Source organism: Barbatula barbatula (assembly GCF_947034865.1).
Source record: "Barbatula barbatula genome assembly, chromosome: 9".
In the NCBI taxonomy this organism is placed as follows: domain Eukaryota; kingdom Metazoa; phylum Chordata; class Actinopteri; order Cypriniformes; family Nemacheilidae; genus Barbatula; species Barbatula barbatula.
Genome location: NC_136772.1, coordinates 10,061,877 through 10,085,024, shown reverse-complemented (window position 1 = coordinate 10,085,024; position 23,148 = coordinate 10,061,877). Strand labels below are relative to the sequence as shown.

General features: G+C 39.3%; 2 protein-coding genes across 2 annotated transcripts in view; one reads left to right on the top strand and one right to left on the bottom strand.

The window, feature by feature from the left end:
• Nucleotides 1–74: 74 nt before the first annotated feature.
• Nucleotides 75–10,962, top strand: armc8 (armadillo repeat containing 8). The gene is made up of 22 exons (XM_079464831.1): nt 75–298; nt 1,926–2,002; nt 3,583–3,654; nt 3,949–4,091; nt 4,200–4,297; nt 4,443–4,535; nt 5,019–5,099; nt 5,416–5,491; nt 5,592–5,682; nt 5,753–5,813; nt 5,904–6,104; nt 6,263–6,358; nt 6,508–6,590; nt 6,755–6,836; nt 7,001–7,087; nt 8,420–8,512; nt 8,710–8,859; nt 8,976–9,071; nt 9,176–9,271; nt 9,360–9,432; nt 9,520–9,613; nt 9,704–10,962. Exons 1-22 carry the CDS (start codon nt 251–253, stop codon nt 9,735–9,737), a joined length of 2,025 nt encoding a protein of 674 aa, XP_079320957.1. The 5' UTR covers nt 75–250; the 3' UTR covers nt 9,738–10,962.
• Nucleotides 10,963–13,175: 2,213 nt separating this feature from the next.
• Nucleotides 13,176–23,148, bottom strand: part of kcnh3 (potassium voltage-gated channel, subfamily H (eag-related), member 3) — a gene marked incomplete at its 5' end in the record, with an annotated part of 38,245 nt that continues 28,272 nt past the window's right edge. Inside the window, 5 exons of the mRNA XM_079463563.1 lie at nt 13,176–14,576; nt 14,665–14,717; nt 15,805–15,905; nt 16,407–16,663; nt 22,783–22,997. Of these exons, the coding sequence (XP_079319689.1) occupies nt 13,680–14,576; nt 14,665–14,717; nt 15,805–15,905; nt 16,407–16,663; nt 22,783–22,997 (1,523 nt within the window). The 3' untranslated portion in view covers nt 13,176–13,679. The remainder of the gene's footprint in view (nt 14,577–14,664; nt 14,718–15,804; nt 15,906–16,406; nt 16,664–22,782; nt 22,998–23,148) is intronic.

Below are 23,148 nucleotides of genomic sequence, written 5' to 3'. Positions count from 1 at the left end.
AGCTACTATTCTTTTCTGGAAATTCTTTTCATTATTTGTTTATCTCACGCAAGTTGAAATTATTTGTATACACATACTTATGTATTTAATTCCGCATTTATTTATTGTTTTTGAAGGTTTCGTCCTCCATATGGAATGTGCTGCACTTGTTGTCGACACGCACGAATCAGTATGGAAAGTGCTTCTGTGAATATCGAAATGGTTAAGAAGTGGGTGTGGAAAGTGCCGCTGTGAATGTTTCGCCGAGTGAATGATGGCGTGCCTGCTGGAGGCCCCTTTACGCATCAGCGTGTTATCCGTGAGTCTCGCTCATTATAAACATCAATATCTAACACGTTCACTTTATTATAGCTCAGATATATAAAAGACATTTTAGATATACTTTAGAGAGCGATTAGGCATTCAACTGTGTGTGGTCTACAATGACTGGCTGTGTGTTTATGTGGCTAATAGTAGAGCTGGAGGTGCTCTGAACTGTCAAATCAAAGTTATAGTGAGTTTTCAATCTCTATTTGGAGCTCAGGCTCTAAAATCAAACTCAAACCTGCTTGGCTTTCTCTGGTAAGGTAGTTAAATGATGATCTAATGAGAAAATGTGAGGTAACGCCCCCCTTTTGACAGTTCTCTATTGTATGTATTGACACATGTTGATCAGGCATTATTTTGATAGTAGCATGGTGCTTTGGTGGTATTTGAAGGAAATACTGTTTTCCTATGGTAAATTATTACCATATCTATATAATCAGGTTTTAACATGGTACATTTAAATTAAAGTATTACCATCATAGAAGAATAATTTAGACCATTGTCATGCATTGTTGAGGCTGGCTTCTCTTTTCTACTGTGTGAGACCCCAAATTTGCTGTTTAATTTGATTAAATTATGATAATGATTGATTTTTTTCTTTCAAGCTATTTTGTTTCTTCTAAGACATATTCGAAACTAGGCACATATAGTATTGATAAGCATTAGCACACAGTCATTTTCAACAAGTACGCTTTCATGTTTCTGTTTTTGTTTCATTTTCTTTAACAGTGAACTTTATCTTTGGTTTTAACTCATTTTCATAAGATGTGTATTTAGTAAAATTTGTGACATGTAAACTGAGACGTTAATATTTTCACCAGACCCCGAAAAGAACATATGGGGGTGGGTTTAAGGGTACTATGTGTAACTTTTATCATACAATAATTCCCTGTCCTGTTCGTGTAAATATGTGCAGAGTGCAAAACATTGCTGCTTGTTTGTGCATCCACTGTCAAATGTTATCAAGATGATCTATGTGTCTATAATATTCATATTGTTGCAGTGGTGCCTAGTGATGCTTTTATTGGTCATCAGTAACGTGCCCGCATCAGAGAGACAAATTGACTGTTTATGTCCTGTTGTTGTTGTTGTAGTAGTAGTACAATTGCATTTCAGTTATTTGCTTACCTACAGTTGCCGACATCTCCCACGTACCCCTTTCATGCAAAACAGGCAGTTAATGAAGAAACTTGCTCTGAAGTGGCTATCTAGAGAATCAATAGGTCTCTGTAATAACAGCCATAATACTGATATTAAATAATTACATGGTTAAAATGTTTTAATACTCTTGTGTTGTCTAATATGAATTTATGCGGTTGATGATTTGGCATTGCCAGCCAATTGCATAGACACTTAATGATGTCAGAGGTGAAATCTGACCATCATTCCTCCATTTCTCTGACCTGAAATTGACTTGAGCAAGCTCCAGTGAGATCTGTAACCTGCTCTCCTTCTAGATGCTTCTATCAACAGCCGGCAACTGTTAGGATAAACAGACTGGTAATGACCCCGTGAGCCGGAAGAGGGTGGCTACGGGCCGAGAATGAGGCTTGTGGCCTGTTTTGATGTCTCTGTGCATTTGCTGAATCATCTTTGTGCTGTCGTTTGTCACCATGCAGGAAGTCACAGCCACGAGTCGCCACTATGTTGATCGGCTTTTCGACCCGGACCCACAGAATGTGCAGCATGGTGTCATGTGAGTACACAATCATGTGTCCTTCATGGGTCACGCTTTACTCTGGTATGGTAACGGAGAGACTGTCACTTTAAACATTTAACTTTTGGTCTTCAAAACATACACACACTGATTCTTTGGAGAGTTTTATAACACAAGGGAAACATAGATCTTGTGTGTTTGTGGTGCAGAACTGACTGAGAGCGTGCGAACGCGACTCGAGTATCTTCATCTTTATTTTTAACTCCGAGCTCTAGCTCTGGTTACTGTTATTCTGATGCTTACTGACTGCCCCAGCCATACTTTTCCACAAAAGTAGAGCCGCCATTAGAGCAGAACTCTGATTCTTTAAGAGGTTGTGCATTAAGCCTTCAAATCTTAATGATTGTGTTTACGAGATGCATGAAGTGCCACATGATATTCATGCAGCCCTTACTTTTCGGGTCGAGGCCTGTCTTTTAAAGTCAGCAGTTGGGATTGGTCATATTGAATGCTGCATTTAATTCGTCCTGCAAAGTTAAAAAATGTTATAAGTACAACAAGTACGTTCAAGTGATTTGAGTCTGAATAAAATGTACTTACAGAAAAAATAAACATATAATTGCGCAGTATCTTTTCTCGACAAAGACAGGAAGGTGTTTGGTGCTGATGCTAGAAAATGTAGAGAAAAACATGTGCATTAGGGTGTAATGGATGCTACTTAATCTACTTATTTTAGCTTGTTTGTGCTGCCAAAGAGGATGCATAATGTAGTGTACTATGTAGTATAGTTGCACAAGTACTTTTCCTCAAAAAACTGGAAAATTAATAGTGTTTTTTCACAAAATAACCACGACAAACCATTAACAGTATACAAATACGCAAAATAAACTATAGTCAACATTCATAATAAAAAAAATGATGATCAATGCCAGGAAGCTTCTGGTATAAATGCCATGGAATCCTTTGCCACTGGTTAATCCGCGTGCAGTCCAACGTGATCTAAATTGCACATAGATTTACATTGTAAATGTTGAATGTATATTTAGTTAAATAGTTGCTATCCCTTTGCTGTTGTTCCAAAACCTCATATGTAATTTTTAGGAGAAAACTCAGTACTATAAATTATTAAATACTGCGTTTTCAAAGTTGACAAGCACTTTTTAATGCTTTTGATTCTTTTGTTAGATATTTGCAAAACCTAGTAAAACGTGACTAATAATAATAATTATTTATGAAAAAAAGTTAAATTACAAAATATGGAGAAACAAGGTTTCAGTAGGACCACAGCGATATGTCTCTGTGTATGTTTTGGCTGTTGACAAAAAGTAGCAATAACAAACTACATTTTATATTATATGACAACACAAGAATGATAGATGCAAAGATGAAGCATCAGTTACATTCATGTATGACCTTTGCCCTTCGTGGTCTTGCATTCTTTAATATCATTCAAATACATAGTAACTGTTTGCACCAGTGTGTAGTACAAGTAGGTTGATTTAGATTACCTGCGAGAGAACACCACCAAAATGATTAAAAACGTTCTATTATGTTGATTATATTATTCTGTTTTACCGTGTTTGGTACAAGAAATTAAATTTTTGGGCTTGTGTTGACAGTGACATGAAGAATGCTGTCATCGGAAACAACAAACAAAAAGCTAACTTGATTGTTTTGGGAGCTGTGCCGAGGTAGGTCCGCCCACTTTAACCCACTGTGAACCAGTACAACAGGAATGTGTGACAGCTCGTCAGAATAAGAAAAAACGCCTTTAGTAATTTATCAAATTATAGTTGTGTCTGCTTTCAAGGCTCCACTAATAAAATGACTCAAATCTATTACGCTCGTTGTGCAATGATATTATAATGCTGTATTTAAAAAGTTTAAGGTGGATCACAAAATAATACCTGATTACATAATGATCATAGCTTTCTGTGTTTATCAATATTGTTACTGATAAAGTGTGTGTTTGTCTGTGTGTGTAGACTGCTTTATCTTCTCCAGCAGAGTTCATCCAGTCTGGATTTGAGGACTGAATGTGCGGTGGTGTTGGGCAGTCTAGCCATGGGCACAGAGAACAACATCAAGTCCCTGGTGGACTGTCACATCATCCCGGCCCTGCTACAAGGTTCCCTCTCATTGTCACTCTCTCACCCTTATTCACTCTTTTGAAATATGTACTGACCTCTGATGTATTTCTGCAAGAAAAGCACTGATATGTTTTGTGTTTGTGCAGGTCTCTTGTGTTCTGAGCTGATCTTCATTGAAGCATGTCTGCGCTGTCTAAGAACTGTTTTCATCAGTCCAGTAACACCAGTGCAGCTGTTATATACAGTAAGTCAACATCACGTTACCTTTTGTATTTTAATTACCCAAACATGCACCTACACATCAACTGCGAAGAGGGTACCAATTTGCATATTTGTCAGTACCAGGTGAAAATGACCCATTGGTGTAAACAAAGTGTGAAATTTTTTAGGACCTCACTGTGATCCCCCACCTCATGTCTCTGCTAAGCCGATCACAGCACACGCAGGAATACATCACGCAAATCTTTGCTCACTGCTGCAAGGTAACACTCTGACAACTCGCATTTATTCAGCTCTATACATTTCTTAAGTTATGTTTTAATTAGCCATGTTATAGTAAAATATCTGACATACACAGACCTGTGACTATACGTCTGATTTAATCATAATGCACCAAGGAATAGTCACCTTAACTTAAAATGTAAACGACTGAAAACAGTTATTCACCTTCGTGTAATTCAAAATCTGTATGAACACAATCGAAGCTCAAAAGAAGAATGCAGAACATAAAAGATATTTTGAAGAACGTTGGTAACCAAAAAACATTGCCCACCATTGACTTCCATTGTATGGCCACAAAGCCACTGAGTAATTTCTCAAAATATCTTCTTTTGTGTTCCACAGAAGAAAGAGTCTTATACAGGTTTTGAACGACATGAAGGTGAATACATGATGACAAATTGTTATTTTTAGGTGAACTATCCCTTTGACCATGCTAAAAATAGCTTGTTTCTCTCTATGTCCAGACTCCAGAACATCAGACAGTTTTGTTCAACCACGGTGCCATCCAGAACATTGCTCCTCTGCTCATCTCTGCATCCTATAAGGTACAAAACTCAAAATTTGAGCACTGCATATTTTAGATATGTCAACAAGAGTTATTCATTTTTTTTAAATGCGCCTCAGGAGCACTGGTTCTGTTTATTCTCGTGTTGTTAAAAATAAAATTTAGTCACTTACGTATGTCTAGCTTAAGGATCCTTCATAGAAACTTAAGGAATGTTTTTTGCAGTTTAGTTTCAGCCTTTTTGGTTTGGGGAATCCGTTTTGCATCTAAAAATGAAAGTATGTTAAAGTGTTTACGTATGTGTTACAAATTTGTGTATATTCTGAGAACGAGTGTCTTGTGAACTCTCGCTGTAGGTACGAATGCAGGCGTTAAAGTGTTTTTCAGTCTTGGCCTATGAGAACACTCAGGTGTCCATGACACTGGTGAATGGTAAGTGTGTCCCTCTTCATGCTTTTATCGTCATATGATTTTGTCCTCTTTCTAAAATATATTGAGATTAAATATGACTTTGTATGTGTGTGTTTCTTAGTGCTAGTAGATGGAGAGCAGCTCTCTCAGGTTTTTGTCCGAATGATGCAAAGGGACAAACCCATAGAAATGCAACTTACAGCCGCCAAATGGTGAGTAAATCTCACATCTGTAAAACGAGACTTCTACTTATTCCCGTTCTAACCTTTCTCTTTCTCTCAGTTTAACATACATGTGTCGAGCAGGAGCCATCAGGACAGATGACAGCTGTATTGTACTAAAGGTAACAAATTGCATTCATCTGATCCAAATCCAATATCCTGTGCTTTAATGCATGCATACTACATGATTCCATGTGTGTTTATACGGACAGACACTACCATGTCTGGTGCGGATGTGCAGTAAAGAACGGTTATTGGAGGAGCGCGTGGAGGGGGCGGAGACCCTGGCCTACCTGATGGAGCCGGACATAGAACTTCAGCGGATCGCCAGTGTCACTGACCATCTCGTATCCATGCTGGCCGATTACTTCAAATACCCCAGCTCTGTCAGCGCCATCAATGATTTTAAAAGGGTGACTTGACACTTTATATACACACACACTCCATTTTACACGTTATATCTTTTTTAGATGCACTTAAACATTAAAACCAGGTTTAAACGAATATCATCTTATGCAATTCTTATGATGTTGTTAAGGCTAAGTTTAACTGTCACTCATTCTTCGTGCAGTTGGATCATGACCTGAAACATGCACATGAGCTCAGACAGGCGGCATTCAAACTCTACGCCTCGCTGGGGTCCAACGACGAGGACATCAGGAAAAAGGTGAGACATGGGGCTCATTTGCACTTGTAGGCTGTTCTAGAGATCGGAGTATTACCACTCACGTGGAGGTATAATTGTTTAGTCATATGTCTGAGAAATTCAGAATGAAGGTTGATGTTTGTGACCCAACATATCCTTTTCCAATAAAGATCACAGAGACGGAGAACATGATGGACAGGATTGTCAGCGGCCTATCAGAATCCAGTATCAAAGTGCGGTTAGCAGCGGTCAGGTATGATGCACAGTTTCAACTTCACAGTTCATTACAAAAATGTCGAAAAGCGACTTGTAAATGTAAAATGTGTTGGTTGAAAGGGCAACAGAAGTTGGTTATTGAAAGTTTTTAAAGGACACAAACAAAAACTTTTTAATTTTATTTCTTCAAATCTCCTCTAGATGCTTGCACAGTTTATCACGATCCGTACAACAGCTAAGAACGAGTTTCCACGATCACGCAGTATGGAAGCCTCTCATGAAGGTACGTATTCGCATGACATTGATTTACATGAAACTGAACATTAAAGGTCCAATGCATAATTTTTTGGAGGATCTATTGACAGAAATGCAATATAATTGACGTAACTATGTCTTCAGAGGTGTATAAAGATCTTACATAATGAAGCGTTATGTTTTTATTACCAGTTATTACAGAACGCACCGGATGAGGTGCTGGTGATGGCCTCTTCAACACTATGCAACTTACTTCTGGAGTTTTCCCCCAGCAAAGAGGTAAATACAATGAAATACACACAATTTAAGGAGCTAAGCATTTTATTAATGGTGTTTGTTAAGGCAAGCATTGTAGATTTTGGGATTTGAAGAAAAGCTGGGCACTTGTTGAGAACATCTCCATTAGGGATGCACCGATACCAGTATCGGTATCGGGCCCTATACCAAGCTCATGTACTCGTACTCGTAAAAATTCCCCGATACCAAAGACCGATACCGCACGTGACGTAATTGACAGAACGTTCCAGTGCACACAGAGACACCTGCCGTAGCAGACACAATGTCATAGAGTGTTCACACCTAAATCGCGCTATTCGTGTGTAATTGGACGCTTGAACATTTTGAGTTTACTCGCTTCATTCGCGTCATGGGAGGGGCTTCTGGCAGGCGGCTCCAGTCTTGTTCGCAAAATGGCAAACATGGATTTTGTTGAGCAGGTAGCTGCGCAGTATGTGCTATGGAAGGCTGAAGAAAGACGTAGACTCGTTCGGCGCCGTGTCTGGGTCCATCAGATCCTTCGGAGGCGCAGTCCTTCATTGTTGTTTCAGATTACTGCTGCCGCTCACTATGGCATAATCACGTCCCTACTAGAGTAAGCTCCTGATTGGTTAACACGGCGCAAATATTCGCCAAAGTTCAGATTTTTTCAACTCAATTCGCGCCCCCTCATTCACGTGAATCGCACCGCAAGTAGGTCTATCGCGTCTTTGCATTGACTTAACATGTAAATCACTCTCTCTTGACGCTTCATTCGCGCTTAGCAGTGTGGAAATATTTCTAAATCAATGATGACGACCCACGCATGGCAATCTGCATGCTTATGTCCTTGGTTTTGCCCTTTGGAGGTTATTGGACACTTTGAGTTTTGGGCTTTGAAAATTTTTGATAAGCACATAAGATTGATTTATTTTTTCATAATATGAGTTGAAGTTGTTAAAAATAAAGATGCTGATATGTTCATTAGTCTCATTGTGTTGTTCTTAGAAAATTGCCACAAACAAAAAAAACTGTACAACAGGCGTCGGTATCGGTATCGGCGAGTACCAGGGAAAAAGTATCGGTACTCGTACTCGATCCTAAAAAGTGGTATCGGTGCATCCCTAATCTCCATACTGTTTGAGCTCCAGACATAAATGGTAAACATAAATCTGGTTTGTAAAGACCTAAATCTTTTATTCTGTACATTAACGTACAGTATTAAAACAAAAAAAGTTAATTTGGACTGAGCTTGTCATCATTAAAATTAATATTTTATAGAGATTTATCCTCATTTCTTTTTTCTGCAAAGTGATTGTGTGTGTTTAGACAGGTTTTTTTTGTTTATGTACACAGCCTATCTTAGAGTCTGGGGTCATTGAGTTACTATGCAGCCTCACACAAAGTGACAGTCCAGCTCTGAGGGTCAATGGCATCTGGGCTCTCATGGTAAGAAACCTGATGGACAACTTCAAAGGCGATATGTATATGTATAAATCTCAATTTCGAAAAATGTACCATTGTGACTGGTTTTGTTGTCACCATATTGTATTATTGCTATCTCAAAACTATAGCGGAAACCCTCTATGTTTGGATATAGCTCAACATGTATGTCAATAGGATGTGAAATATGTGTATTTGTGTAGAACATGGCGTTCCAGGCAGATCAGAAGGTCAAGGTGGAGATTGTTCGAGCACTGGGCACAGAACAGCTGTTTAGACTCTTGTCTGACCCTGATACCAATGTGCTCATGAAAACACTGGGGCTGCTTCGAAACCTGCTCTCTACCAGACCAGTAAGACAAATGCTGACTAATGTATTCTCTTTTCCAGATTCTAACAACTTTATCAGTTTCCTGTAACACTCACAAACACACACACACACAAGCTAATTGTCTCTTGTTTGTCGTAGCATATAGACCAGATCATGAGCTCACATGGAAAGCAGATAATGCAAGCGGTCACTCTTATCCTGGAGGGAGAACACAGCATAGAGGTCAAAGAGCAGGTTAGATACACAAACACACTTGATTGAGATGACATTGCTCTGCTAGTGGAATGCAAACATGTTAAAGCGTTTGAAGGATATCAATAAGTGTCGTCTTTTTGCAGACTTTGTGCATATTGGCCAACATTGCTGATGGAAACACTGCCAAGGAACTCATTATGACTAATGATGATATGCTCCAAAAAATCAAATATTATATGGTACAGTCAACTGGTTTAATTTTCCAGATGCTTGTTTGCATTGTTGCATGCTGCATTTTTCAAAATGTAGCTGTTTTCTGTGTTTCAGGGTCACTCCAATGTGAAGCTGCAGTTGGCTGCCACCTTCTGCATCTCCAACCTCATCTGGAATGAGGAAGATGGTGAGGAATAAACTTGCTCAAAGGCAACGTATACTCTGTTCAAAATGCACTGTGATTTTATTCATTGTCTATTCCTGCTTGCTTTAGGCTCACAAGAGAGACAAGACAAATTGAAAGAGATGGGCTTTGTTGATATCTTACACAAACTCACCCAGGCGTCAGATCCCAACCTCTGTGACAGGTGAAGTGCAGACTTAAATTCATCTTTTAGTTTTTTGGTTTGTTACCATAGCATTGACGTGATAATTCACATCAACCATTTCTCTCTCAGGGCAAAAACAGCAATGCAACAGTACTTGGCATGACCTCGGAGGAAGGTGCGACGTCCCCTAACAACTCCAGGAGTATCTCCTTTGCTTTTTTTTTAGATTTGCATTTCTTTTTTGCTCTAACCTTTTTGTGTCATTGCACAAGACACCTTTTGTTGTGGAGACTCCCCAAACAACTCAAATCAGAGACTCGGTTGCCAGGGGCCACAGCACCGTTTGGGCTTTCAGCTACGTTGGCTCAATGATTTCTGCTGAACTCTTGGGACTATTTTTGTTTGTTTTTTTTTTTTTTGTACTTAATGTGAAGGAAAACTTCCTCAAAGCGTGTTGCAGAGCCACCTGGTGGTTTGGAGACTTGGACGCTTTGGACTCCCTTAGGAGAAAGATGACTGACCTCTCAGTACTAAGCTCATAGGAGCTCAGTCTCCTTATTTTGGTTTGCTGATTTACTATTGGTGATATTATTATAACAATTATTGTTCTTATTATTTTAATTTGGACTTTGACACAAGGAGAGGTTAGAAAAAAGACTGCTTGTTTTTTTTTGTGGATACATACCTCGTATATATATATATATATATATATATAAATATAAATATATAAATATATTTTTTGGACTTTTAATTTACCCTTTAAGGTTGTTTTTCCCCTTTGTATTTTCCTCTCTGTAATATAGGCTAATTTGGGTATATGTGGAGAGGCAGCATGTTAGGTTATATACCCACACAGAGCATTTAATAGAAACCATTCAACCCCTAAAAGTTTGCTTTACCACTGGATAATGTTTTTTACTCCCTCCCTTACAAAAATTAATCTCGCAAAACCCCATCATAACACCATCTTTATAAAGCTCAATAGTGAATGTTTCCACTCAAATATATGCAGGCCTCTGCCATGGAGCAGTCTATTGGTTTGTGTCTTTTGTTCTTTCCTGGGATGGGTTATTATGTTATTAATATAAATCACGGAGTATGGCCCAGTGGGTACTTCATTAATTTTGTGGGAGTGACAGAAAACTCCATGCATGTGCATACATTTCAACTTGAGTTTACCCACTTCGATGGTCTTCATGAAAGTCACTACACGTTGAATACACTTGAAATTCAGCCTTTTTAACAATTATTTCATTGATATGTTTAAAGAAAAAAGTAAAGAAGCACAGAAGTCTGTATTCCTATAAAACATCACCTTTTGTTTTATTATACTGGCAAGAGTCTCTTGTAAAGCTTGTTACAGTTAATAAAATACATTTGGACCCCTGTTTGCCGTGGGCCGTGCAACCCCCGCCCCCAATCCCTCCTGCCATACATGCAGGCACATTCTTCATGCAAATGAATTGGACATGCAGGAAACCCCCAGACCCCAAAGTCCATCAAATTTCCTACTATCCACATTCAGACTCCCTGACCTACATAAAGAAAATAGAGACCAAATTCTGTTTTGAGAACCAATGTGCCCTTTTCCAGTTTAAGCAAGCACGTGTTAGTTAGGATGGACAGATGGCGCACCTACACCACTCGTTTGGATGGACCTCAGCAAACTGATAAAACGATATGATGTCATTCTGGTTTCAGTAATATGCCAACTATTATAACTAGTGGAAGATAATGGTGGGGTCTTAGTTGCTGGTCATCGGATATCAGAGAAGCTGATGTGACCGTGGTTATACTGTAATCCGTATTCACATGGGTGACGAGAAAAATGAATGGGCACCAGCTGCAAGAAACATCTGTGAGGTTCTTTATGGGAGTCTGCTCTTAGGATAGCAAATAAATAAATACATATTCAATTAAATAAACAGTGAAATAAAAGTGCAGTGCTCTCAATTGTGACACGACCAACTGCTTTTGATAAGGGACGTGAATGCTGAAGAAGGGGGAGAGCTATAGGATTTCTTGTTTTATGAGAAGGCACGCTGGCAGGATGGCTAAAGCTGTGTGTATATTTTAACTCTATTTATGCAGATATTTGATTAGCAGACATGCCAAGCTCTCTGGAGCGTCCATGTTTTGCACAATATATGACATGCCAACCCCTAACACAGTCCCAACTGACCGTTAACTGGCACACCCTCCCTAATGTTCAGACTAACTCAATTCATGTTACGATTACTTTGTTTGACCTTGCAGTCTTCTTAAAATCTAGTTTGTTGTGATAAATGCCTAGAGTATGCCTTAAATGTAATGTAAAGAGGGGTAACCTGGGAAATTAAATGTGATTTTAAATGCTGCTTGGCATGTCATTCACAGTCAAAAATGAACACTCACCAAGTGGCAAATGTGTGTAAATATTGGCTTTGGCAAGTGAATAAAATTAGGCTACAGGACAGATGGCCGTCAACTTTTTTTGTAAAGCAACTGAAAGTTTGGCCATTTGTGATTCATTTTTATATTACATTTGACACGAAATTCTAAATATAACTATAAATAGACCATTATCTATATAATTTTTCATGGTAATTTTATATATATATTATGTGTGTGTGTGTGTATATGAAGAGTTTGGTTCCAAAATGAGGACTATTAATCAAACTGCAATTGGTTTGTTTTAAGCCATAATAACAAAAAAAATACAGCTAACTAACACAATAGAAACACAGTAAAAACATGTTAACATAAAAAACATTGTTTTTACGGAGAAATCTAATTTTGGAACCGAACTCTTCATATATACTGTGTGTATATATATATATATATATATATACACACACATACACATATGTACTGTATGTATGTATGTATATGTATATATGTGTATACATAAATATATATATATATATATATTTATATATATATGTATGTGTATATATATATATTTATATAATATTTACTTAGCTTTATAATCTTAATATAATATATATAATATACAAGGGAGACATAGGGACTTAATATTTTAAGGTAACAATGCAAAATACAGTTTTTCTGTAAAAATGGCATAATTTCCTTGTTTAAGCTATATGTCAGTGTGGCTAAGGTACATTTTGATCCCTGGCTTTGTGTTTGTGTCTCAAAAAGAAACATAACCTTCAGCTCATACATAACCATAACCTAACTTTCAGCTCATTCTAAATCAGTGTCTCTCAACTCCAGTCATGGTGACCCACAGCTCTGCACATTTTGTACCTCTCTAACACACCTGTTCCAACATACAAACTGCACAATACTGTAAACTTGAGACCCAATGCTCTAAATCCTGCTAGTTTTGACTGAATATAATGAAGAAATCTCTAAATTGACTAAATTGGATCATTTTCCAAGGTGCTGCATCCTCATCCTGGCTAAATATGCCGTTTTAGCCACCAGGAGGACAGAAATAAAGTGTGGGGTGTTATAGATAATGAGCTGTGACAGCTTCCTTCATTTCCCGAGTCTGGAAATTTAAATATTAATTCATTTTCCAAGGTAAATTATTCATAGAGTAAAAACATCATTTTGGTAATACAGAATCGTTGCAAAAAATAACAAACTCCACCTGACAATTCCTTTATTCTGGTGTATGTGCGATACTCAGTCAACTTAAAATTTTGTTATATAAAATCCTCACAGGTTTTTATGTCTGTACCAGGATCCTCGCAGTTCGACCGCCGTGCCTGTGAATGCCCTGTAATGCCTCTGAAGAGGAACATCGTGAAGTTTTGCTCAGAGGGAAAGACTGGCTGGTATCAGGTACAAAGGTGCTCCAAAGTGAAAACCGAGACAGTGGCTCTGTTTTAAACTCGAGTGAGCCGCTTTGCTTTCGTTACCGAGAAAGACCCTTAGAAGTGGGATTGCCTTAACCATGCTGCATGCATGCGTTGTCTAGGTATGCAGCTTACTACTGTTTGCAACAGAGCCACTATCTGTCAAATTACAAGAGTGTCAACACAAGAGTCAGTTTGGTGTTATCTCGGGACGTAGATGTGTTGGGGGAATTGCAGTCGGCCCGGCTCTCCACTCAAATGTCATTAACTATTACAGTCAACTAGTCACAATCTGTCTTTCACAGTGGTGGTCCCTCTTCATCTATGAAGCTGATATGCTCTGTGGACGGCATCCCTCCTGGTGCCCACTCCTGCATCTCAATCTCTAACTGAGGAGGTGCCGGCCTGGGGTTCAGCTGGGGCCATGAAGTACCAAAAGAGACCTGGCTCTCAGGAAGGGAGTCTAAGTTGCAAGGCGGTGACATGTGCGGGCATGACGGAGGAGTGCACGACTGTGACTGAATGGAAGGAGCGGAGGAGGGGGGAAAGGGGCTCATGCCCAGCCTGTTGTCGCCAGGGGAGTTACTGATCGATGGAGGGGCCGAGAAATGAGAAGAGTGAGGTGGGTAGTCCTGTGAGACGGGTGGAGGTAGCAAACCTCTGCTGTGACTGGCAGAACGGGAAAGGTGCGGTCCCTGGCATGGAGAACAGGAAGGAGATTGAGAGCGAAAAGATGGAAGTGAGAAAGAAAAGGTGAGAGGGGCTTGCGTTGGCTGATCTTGGGTGTACGCTTGGCTGGAAGGCCCAGATCCTTCTGTTTGGTCTGTGACTGGACAGAGGAGGGTTGGTAAGGAAGGTCCCCTTAAACAGCCTTTTGGAGACACCTGTGCTTGTGTCTGGGGTCTCTGTGGAGAACTGGAGGGTGTGAGACAGCTGGATAAGACTATGCCCCGAGTGTCCACGCTGTCTAATAGGGAGCAGGTAGGCCTGAGTGGGGAGGTCGGTGAAGCTGTGGGTGAGGGAACAGGCGGCATGGGTATTGTTGGGCTGCTGTTGCTGCTGGGAGACATGGGCATCGTTGCGTTGAGGGCTGTCAGGAGTGGTTGAGATCCAATGACGAGCAAGGGACGGAGGAGACGTGTCATTTCCTGTAGCTCTTTGCTCAGTTGAGACACTTGCTGGGAGAGACTAGTCATCTGTGAATAATGTAATTTAAATTATAAAATGTTTTATCTATAATATGCACATGATTTATTAATGATAAAAATGTTATGATTTACTCACTTCCTCACTCAGTTTGGTGATGCTCTGTTTGTTTTCCAGCTGCTCCTGGTTCACTGCACACAAGCACACACAGAACACAGTGAGTTTTACATTTCACAAAACAGTGTCATAAGTTTGTTAAACATTGTTTTTGAAATGTATATAAAATGTTATAAAATATCGATTGCATGGCTCCCCGGAGAACTAAGCAAATAACACACCACTTACTTATCCAGATGCTGTTTAACGGATCCCTCCGCTGTCTCTTTTCTCATGTCAGCTTTGAATTTTTTAGCTAAGAAAATATTTTTATGAATCAATATTTTGTGTCCAACTATTTACTCATAAATAAGCAGGATAATGTACCTCCCGCCATTTGTTATAGCAAAATGAAGTCCTGATCATCGATTCTGGAATTATTTTGAGACAACAAGCTGGATGTACATTATCCCTTAGTTTAAAAATGTCCATCTGAAGCGTCATATCTCCATATTTTGTGATTATAATTTTTCCATAAATCATTTTTATTAGGCACTCTTTATGTTTGCCACTTCGTTTTGCAAAAATCTAACCAATAAAAAGGGCTTGTCAACTTTGACATCACAGTATTTAATCATTTAAAGGGCACATTGTGTTTCTTTAATTTCCTGATAAACAGCGAATTTGGATATTTGACGTTTCAGAAGGACAGCAACGAATTGCATCTGACTAACTTGAAAATCCAATCTGACTGGCTGGTTATTTCCACCGGAAATTTTCAAATATTTTAGACAGCCTCAATGAACTTATCTGATGGAGGACTATTGAATCCTCTGGTAAAGTTCATGGCAAAAATTCTAATCTGGCATGAGAAGAGACAGTGTGATGCATTAAACAGTACCCGGATAAGTGGTGATATCTTTGATAGTTTTCGGGCACTTATTAATCCAGTAATCCCTAAGAGATATTTAGCCTTGTTTTGCTATATTTGATTTCAGCTGTTGCCATACTTAAATGTCTCGAGTGGGTGGTTCTTGGCTAAAATAAACCGCAATGTGGAACTAGAGTCAATTTTTTTGGAAGGAGAGTCAAAAATGTGTGACTAGAGATAAAATATAATATCTTGGAAGTGTCACTTTATAATATTGTCTCCCGCTTCCTGCCGTCTGGATGTGGATGTACCTGGAGAAGGGGATGGAGGGCCACTCTGAGGTAGGCTGGGACCAAACTCAAACCGCTGTGTTGAGCTTAAATTACTTTCTGTTTCAATTCCATCCACAAACCTACAAATACATCAAAAATATTGTTTATGTGTAGTTCATGAATTGGTTTGGCAATGTTGACTTTGCACAGTCAAATGATTGAAATTTACAAATCATAAGATTAATGTCTAAATAGCTTTAAATACAGCGTCTAACACTGTCACTTTATTTCCTTCACTTTGTGCCCATTAAAATGTGGCTTTAGCTAAGCTCTGATTTCTTAGTGTGAAATTGAGGAGTCAATCACTGGAGCATGCAATGATTCCAGCCAAAATGGTTGTCATGGTAGCCGGATACTTCTCCTAAATTATGAATCAGCATAGTTCTTATGATGGCCACCAGGGGGCTATAGCTCATGGAGTAAATGCGATCCATGCATGGCCCAGTCACAGTGTTTTTTTTTCTGTAAATTGTTTAATGTATCAAGCTTTTCAACACAGACTCTCTTAATTATTTCAATGCAAAATCAAAAGCAAGAATCGTCTCTTTAATGCAGAATCTGTGCAGGTGCGCGGTTCATACCTCGGGCTGAGTTCTGGGGGGGCGCTGTTGAAACTGACCACAGGGATTCGGAGGGTTGCAGGTCTAGTGTGGTCGGATGGAGGCCGGAAGGGCCGTGGCGGGAGGAGTGGTGATCTCAGAGGGGAGTTTAGGCCTCGGGTCAGGCGTAGGGGAGAACGTGGGGCTCTTGAAACCGAGTGCTGTTCTTCGTCGTTCTCCTCATCCTCGCGGATGGCAGGTAGTTTCTTGACAAGGCCGCCGTTGCTTTCCCAGTCCAGCTGCGAGAGGGAGAACAAATTCTGTCATGTTTGTGTATTTAATAAAAGTTCATTTAAACATTTGCTAGATATTTAGATATAAATAAATGAAAGTATCTGTTAACATTAATTCACATTTACATTAAGGAACAACATTATTGGTATTCAATTAAATCAACAAAGATTAATAAATAATGTAAACATACAACAGAATAAAAAGAGACCATTACAAATGTTCATTTAATCAGCATTTCTAGATGTATTTTGGCCATTCCAGTCCAGTGTCTGTTGAATTTCAATAAAATCGAACCTCAGAAGTGACAAAGTCATCCAACAGCAATGTGAAAGACTGACAGTGTGACACGACACATAAAAACTGTGATATAAATCGAGGTTATCGCATGAACTTTTCCTAAATACATGTACAAATCTAACTGCTTTTTTTTACTTAAAAGTGAATATGAAGTTGTTTTCGTTGCAGTATTTGGAGTCACAGAACATATTTTCTGTTAGTTTCTCCAGTTTCCATTTTCTACAAAAAAATGCAAATTGAAACAACGTTTTTATTTGGAATACAGAACGAATCTAAATCAATAATTTTACCACTACAGATAACAATAAATAGTAAATCAAAAAATATTGTCTTTAAAAAGGTCTCTTGTTTTTTCCTTGGCTGTATTCTGCTCATTGTCATTTTATGTATTAACTGATGTATGATATTTTAATGTCAAGTTTAAGCAGAATGAGTGGTAAAAGTCACAACCAGTGTGTGGCACACTAACACAGCCTGTTGACTCCATTATTCTATCTTTCTCTCTTCCTCTATCTCCCCTAAATACAGTGTTTGCCAAAAAACTAAATAAAGAAACCTTGATTGATTTACCGCAAAACATTTTTCTTTGTATAAACTAGAAATGATTTTGATTTCCCCATCAATAAACTCCCTGTGCTGTATCTGTGCTGTATCTGTATGTTCCTAGAATGTCGATGACTTCAAGCGCTCTCATCCTGCGGCAAGGGAGAGGAAAGGAGGGGCAACACTGTTTATTTATTTTTGTCATAACATATAAAAGACTGTGTCAATCACCATCCATCGCTATGGGGTGCCAACACAGTCCAGCTTCCTCTATTGCAAACAAACTCCTTCCGTAACATAAAGAAGAGATGCCAAAAAAAATGATCCTTGATGCATCTAATCTTAATTCAAATTAAGATCATCTGCCACTCATCTTTCTTTCTTCTCACTCCTCCATTTGTTCTCCCCAGATTCACATTTGACTGAAATCCCTCGATATCTATTCCGCAACCCCCCTCTCTTTCTCTGCCTCTTTTTTCTTCGCATTTTTTTCCCCTTCATCTGATGATCTCCACCCCCACGCACCGTCTGCAGTCCCTCACCACCTAAAGCAGATTTTATTTTTAGCTATCTTCTTCTAATCTTAGTAACATGGATCCGAGTGGCACAGCTTGTAAACAAGATGCTTAAATCTGTGTTTTTTTTAAAGAAGTTTTCACTTTCTTTCTTTTCTACATTCCTCCAGAGCAAGAGAGAGAGGTGTTTATTCAGACTTCACCGTGTCCCTAGAGTCACCAAATTCAGTCAATCAAAGCTATAAACAGGAAGTAATACATTACTTTCTCTACATAAGCCCTGCTGCATGACAAACATACACTGTAATAAACGCACTTCCGTATCCCCCTGCTTCAAAATCTTGAGCAAATTTACGTGTGTCCGTGCTCATTGGTATTCTCTGTGCATTTTGGGATGTCACACGTAGTGTAGTGCTGAAATGAGCACAGAGGCTGATCCGTTCACACATCATCCTTGCAAAGGTTATTGTTATGTGGTTGCTAAGATATTCTGAGTATTGTTAAGTACATTTTACAAAAATAAAACAGTGTGAAAGAACTTCCAATCCCAAGAATTGGGATTACATTTTTTACAGTGTACCTACTGTACAGTAAGTGTTCTGAGTTATTTTTGTGTGTTGCTATGGGGCTGCCTAGGTATTCTGAGTTGTTTTTGTGTGTTGCTACGGTGTTGCCTAGGTATTCTTAGTTGTTTTTGTGTGTTGCTATGGGGTTGCCTAGGTGTTCTTAGTTGTTTTTGTGTGTTGCTATGGGGTTGCCTAGGTGTCCTGAGTTGTTTTTATGTGTTGCTAGGGGGTTGGCTAGGTGTTCTGAGTTGTTTTTGCTCATGGCTATGGGGTTGCCTAGGTGTTCTGAGTTGTTTTTGCTCATGGCTATGGGGTTGCCTAGGTGTTCTGAGTTGTTTTTGCTCATGGCTATGGGGTTGCCTAGGTGTTCTGAGTTGTTTTTGTGAGTTGCTTTGGAGTTACCTAGGTGTTCAGAGTTTTACTTTGTGTGTTGCTAAGGGGTTGCCTAGGTGTTTTGAGGTTTTTTTGTGTGTTGCTACAGGGTTGCCTAGGTGTTCAGAGTTGTTTTTGTTGGTTGCTATGGGATTGCATAGGCGTTCTAAGTTGTTTTTATGTGTTGCTAGGGGCTTGGCTAGGTGTTCTGAGTTGTTTTTGCTCATGGCTATGGGGTTGCCTAGGTGTTCTGAGTTGTTTTTGTGTGTTGCTATGGGGTTGCCTAGGTGTTCTGAGTTGTTTTTGTGTGTTGCTATGGGGTTGCCTAGGCGTTCTAAGTTGTTTTTGTGAGTTGCTTTGGAGTTGCCTAGGTGTTCAGAGTTTTACTTTGTGTGTTGCTAAGGGGTTGCCTATGTGTTTTGAGTTTCTTTTGTGTGTTGCTACGGGGTTGCCTAGGTGTTCTGAGTTGTTGTTGTGTGTTGCTACAGGGTTGCCTAGGTGTTCAGGGTTGTTTTTGCTGTTTGCTACGGGGTTGCCTATGTGTTCTGAGATGTTTTTGTGTGTTTTGTTACGAGGTTGCCTAGGCGTTATGGGTTGTATTTGTGTGTTGCTATGGAGTTGCCTAGGCGTTCTGAATTGTTTTTGTGTGTTGCTATGGGGTTGCCTAGGCGTTCTAAGTTGTTTTTGCTCATGGCTATGGGGTTGCCTAGGTGTTCTGAGTTGTTTTTGTGTGTTGCTATGGGGTTGCCTAGGCGTTCTGGGTTGTATTTGTGTGTTGCTATGGAGTTGCCTAGGTGTTCTGAGTTGTTTTTGTGTGTTGCTATGGGGTTGTCTAGGCGTTCTAAGTTGTTTTTGTGAGTTGCTTTGGAGTTGTCTAGGTGTTCAGAGTTTTACTTTGTGTGTTGCTAAGGTTGCCTATGTGTTTTGAGGTTTTTTTTGTGTTGCTACGGGGTTGCCTAGGTGTTCAGAGTTATTTTTGTTGGTTGCTACGGGGTTGCCTTGTGTTCTGAGTTGTTTTTGTGTGTTGCTATGGGGTTGCCTAGGTGTTCTGAGTTGTTTTTGTGTGTTCCTATGGGGTTGCCATGCATTCTAAGTTGTTTTTGTGTGTTGCTAAGGGGTTGCCCAGGTGTTATTTGTTGTTTTTGTGTGTTGCTAAATGGTTGCCTATGTTTTCTGAGTTGTTTTTGTGTGTTACTATAGGGTTGCCTAGGTGTTCTGAGTTGTTTTTGTGTGTTGCTACGGGGTTGCCTAGGTGTTACGAGTTGTTTTTGCTGTTTGCTAGGGGGTTGCCTCTGTGTTCTACGTTGTTTTTGTGTGTGATTAAGGGGTTTCCTAGGTGTTCAGATTTGTTTTTGTTGGTTGCTACGGGGTTGCCTAGGTGTTCAGAGTTATGTTTGTGTGTTGCAATGGGGTTGCCTAAGCGTTCTAAGTTGTTTTGTGTGTTGCTACGGGGTTGCCTATGTGTTCTGAGTTGTTTTTGTGTATTGTTATAGGGCTGCCTCGGTGTTCAAAATTGTTTTTGTTGGTTGCTACGGGGTTGCCTAGGTGTTCTGAGTTGTTTTTGTTTGTTGCTACTAGGTTGCATAGTTGTTCAGAGTTATTTTTGAGGGTTGCTATGGGGTTGCCTAGGTGTTTTGAGTTGTTTTTTGTCTGTTTCTGCTGTGGGGTTGCCAGGCCATATCAGCAGCTGCGCTCTGGTCAAGTCAAAAGCATCAAATTATATTCTGGTCCCTGATATGCCTTAGTTGCTCTAATGTAATGTATGAACATTAAACATGTAGTTGCTACGAAAGAGAAAACATGATAACCACAAATTAGCCATGGCATTATACAGCAACCAATGTTTATTTGACGAGAAATGTGGTCAAAATACACAAAAACATTACTACTACCACACTTTTTCTAAAAAAAATTATTCTAAATAAAAATAATTTTACCTAACGGTAGGCCTATATAAAATATTTTCACCTATATTATCATCTGGCAGGTGAAGACTAGTCGGTTACTTAAAAAAGTAACCACACATCACTCTACAGCCATACAATTTGAGGCATCGTTCATTTCTGTTTAAATGGGTTTATTCAGGTTTGTTTGAATCCCTTATTTAACATATAAACAACACTAACACTGATGCTTGCTTTAGCATCGCTGATCCTGCTTATTTTTACACGTTATGTTCCCGCCACTCCACCAGCCACCTGTTATCACCATCTCATTTCCTTTTCCTATTTTATAATTTTCTCCACACCTCCCCCTCTCTTTCTCACCGTACCTCTCTGTTTTTCTCCTCAAAACAAGCAATCGCATTCTCCAGCTGAAGTGAAAGCTGCATATGACTCCTTGCACATACATCACTGCAGGAGAAACAAGAGGAGAAAAAAGGCACCTCTCTCAACCCCCACCTCTCGCTTTGGTGCTATTTTTATCTGCCGGGATCCAATCTTAGCTCGAGGCACGGGGTACCCAGCCAGCGCGGAGTCCCCGCCTTCCCTCTGTGCTATTCTTAGCATCAGTACACACCACAGCCTGCTGCTATTCCTGTCCCTGCAAGTTACACTCAAGGCTGGGAGAGGGTGCGTGGATGAGAGAGGGGACTCATGAGGAGGCATACATGTACATTCAAAAGATGAGAGGATCAAGGTTTTAGTCAGGAAAAGGGCACGGACTCTGAAAAATAGCAAGGGAAGATGCCAAAGCTGGCTGATGGGGAATTTATCTTGTATTCTGGTTGTTGTGGATGTGGGTGTGGCCATTGCAGTGTTACGCGCACATAACCCTCCATCTATCAGTCACAACTCATGCATTTATTTATGAAATTATTTCTATACGCACAAATTCACTATGGAAAACTGGGCTTGTGGTAGACGCTTCTTCTTTTTTGCATTTTTATGCATCTGGTAGATGCTTTCATGCAATGTGACTTAAAGTTGGTTGTTCGTCCCAAGTATAAGTTAAGCTATAGGCATCCCTTAGAAACTAAAATCTTTCAAATAAGATTCCTCTCAGTATTATCTGTTCCTCTTCTTGACAGTGTTAGTATGAAATAGAAAGCAAATTGAGACTGTTAAAATCGCCTGCTTCTCAGATTTGCCTGAAAAGGTGAAAAAAAATTTGCTCTTACAAAATGTATCTCATCTAGAGATTCGAGAGATCTCTGCATGGTCCCAAACTGTGCTAAGATTTACATTACATTTACATGGATTCATTTAGCAGGTGCTTTTATCCGAAGCGACTTACTGACGAGAGAGCATTTAATTTTTTTTAATATATTTGTCAAGATAAAGCCTGCAGTCAAAGTCCGAGACCTTAATATGAACTTCATTCATTCAAGACCGATTTATCTGAGTTTCTTATATCTGCGGAAGTTCTATATTCCCATTATATGTTAAGGATTGTTATATCTATTAAGAAATGTTGCAATCTTAAAAGAACATCCCTCGAAGCAATGCCAAAGAACCATTTTCGTCCCAAAGCACCATTGAGTCAAAGCTTCTTAAAAAACTATTTCTTTCTTACTTTGTTACAGTCTAAAGAGCGTTTTGTGCAAAAGAAAGGTTCTGGGAATATTTCAGTTTATGGAACCATACAGCCATAAAATGGTCGTTTTACAGCATAGTGTGTTTGTGTAGGATATCTAAGACAAATCTATCTTATTTTATATTACAGGCTAAATATAAATAATATTATTAACGGTTTGTTTAAATTTTTTTTAAATGTCACAACATAGGACACAACAGTATATTTGTCAACTACCCACATATAACCTACACAGGTAACTGTCTGGGGTTGCCATCCATTGTCCTGCATGCATGCACATGAAGTGTCACTCACGTCAGCGCCACTGCCTTCCCGCAGGTTGTAGGTGAGGTCGTGCTGAATTTCGCTGACAAATTTCTGGGCATATTCAGGATAGAGACGCAGCACCTCACGGAGCCCCTTCAGGCTGATGTACTGCAGGTCACAGTATGTCAGTGCTTTCACGTTTGCGTTGGTCTTTATCACCTGCTCCTTTGTCAGCGAGTCTGATCCAATCAGGTCGCCCTTTCCTGCATTAGAAATACATGTAAAGCCAAAGCTAGTTTAATTATAATTATAATTATAAAGCTAACACACGTATTGACATTCTGAAATGTGGAAATACTTTTAGGTATATACAATTTTATTTGACATCAATTTATATTTAAGCATTTTCTTAAT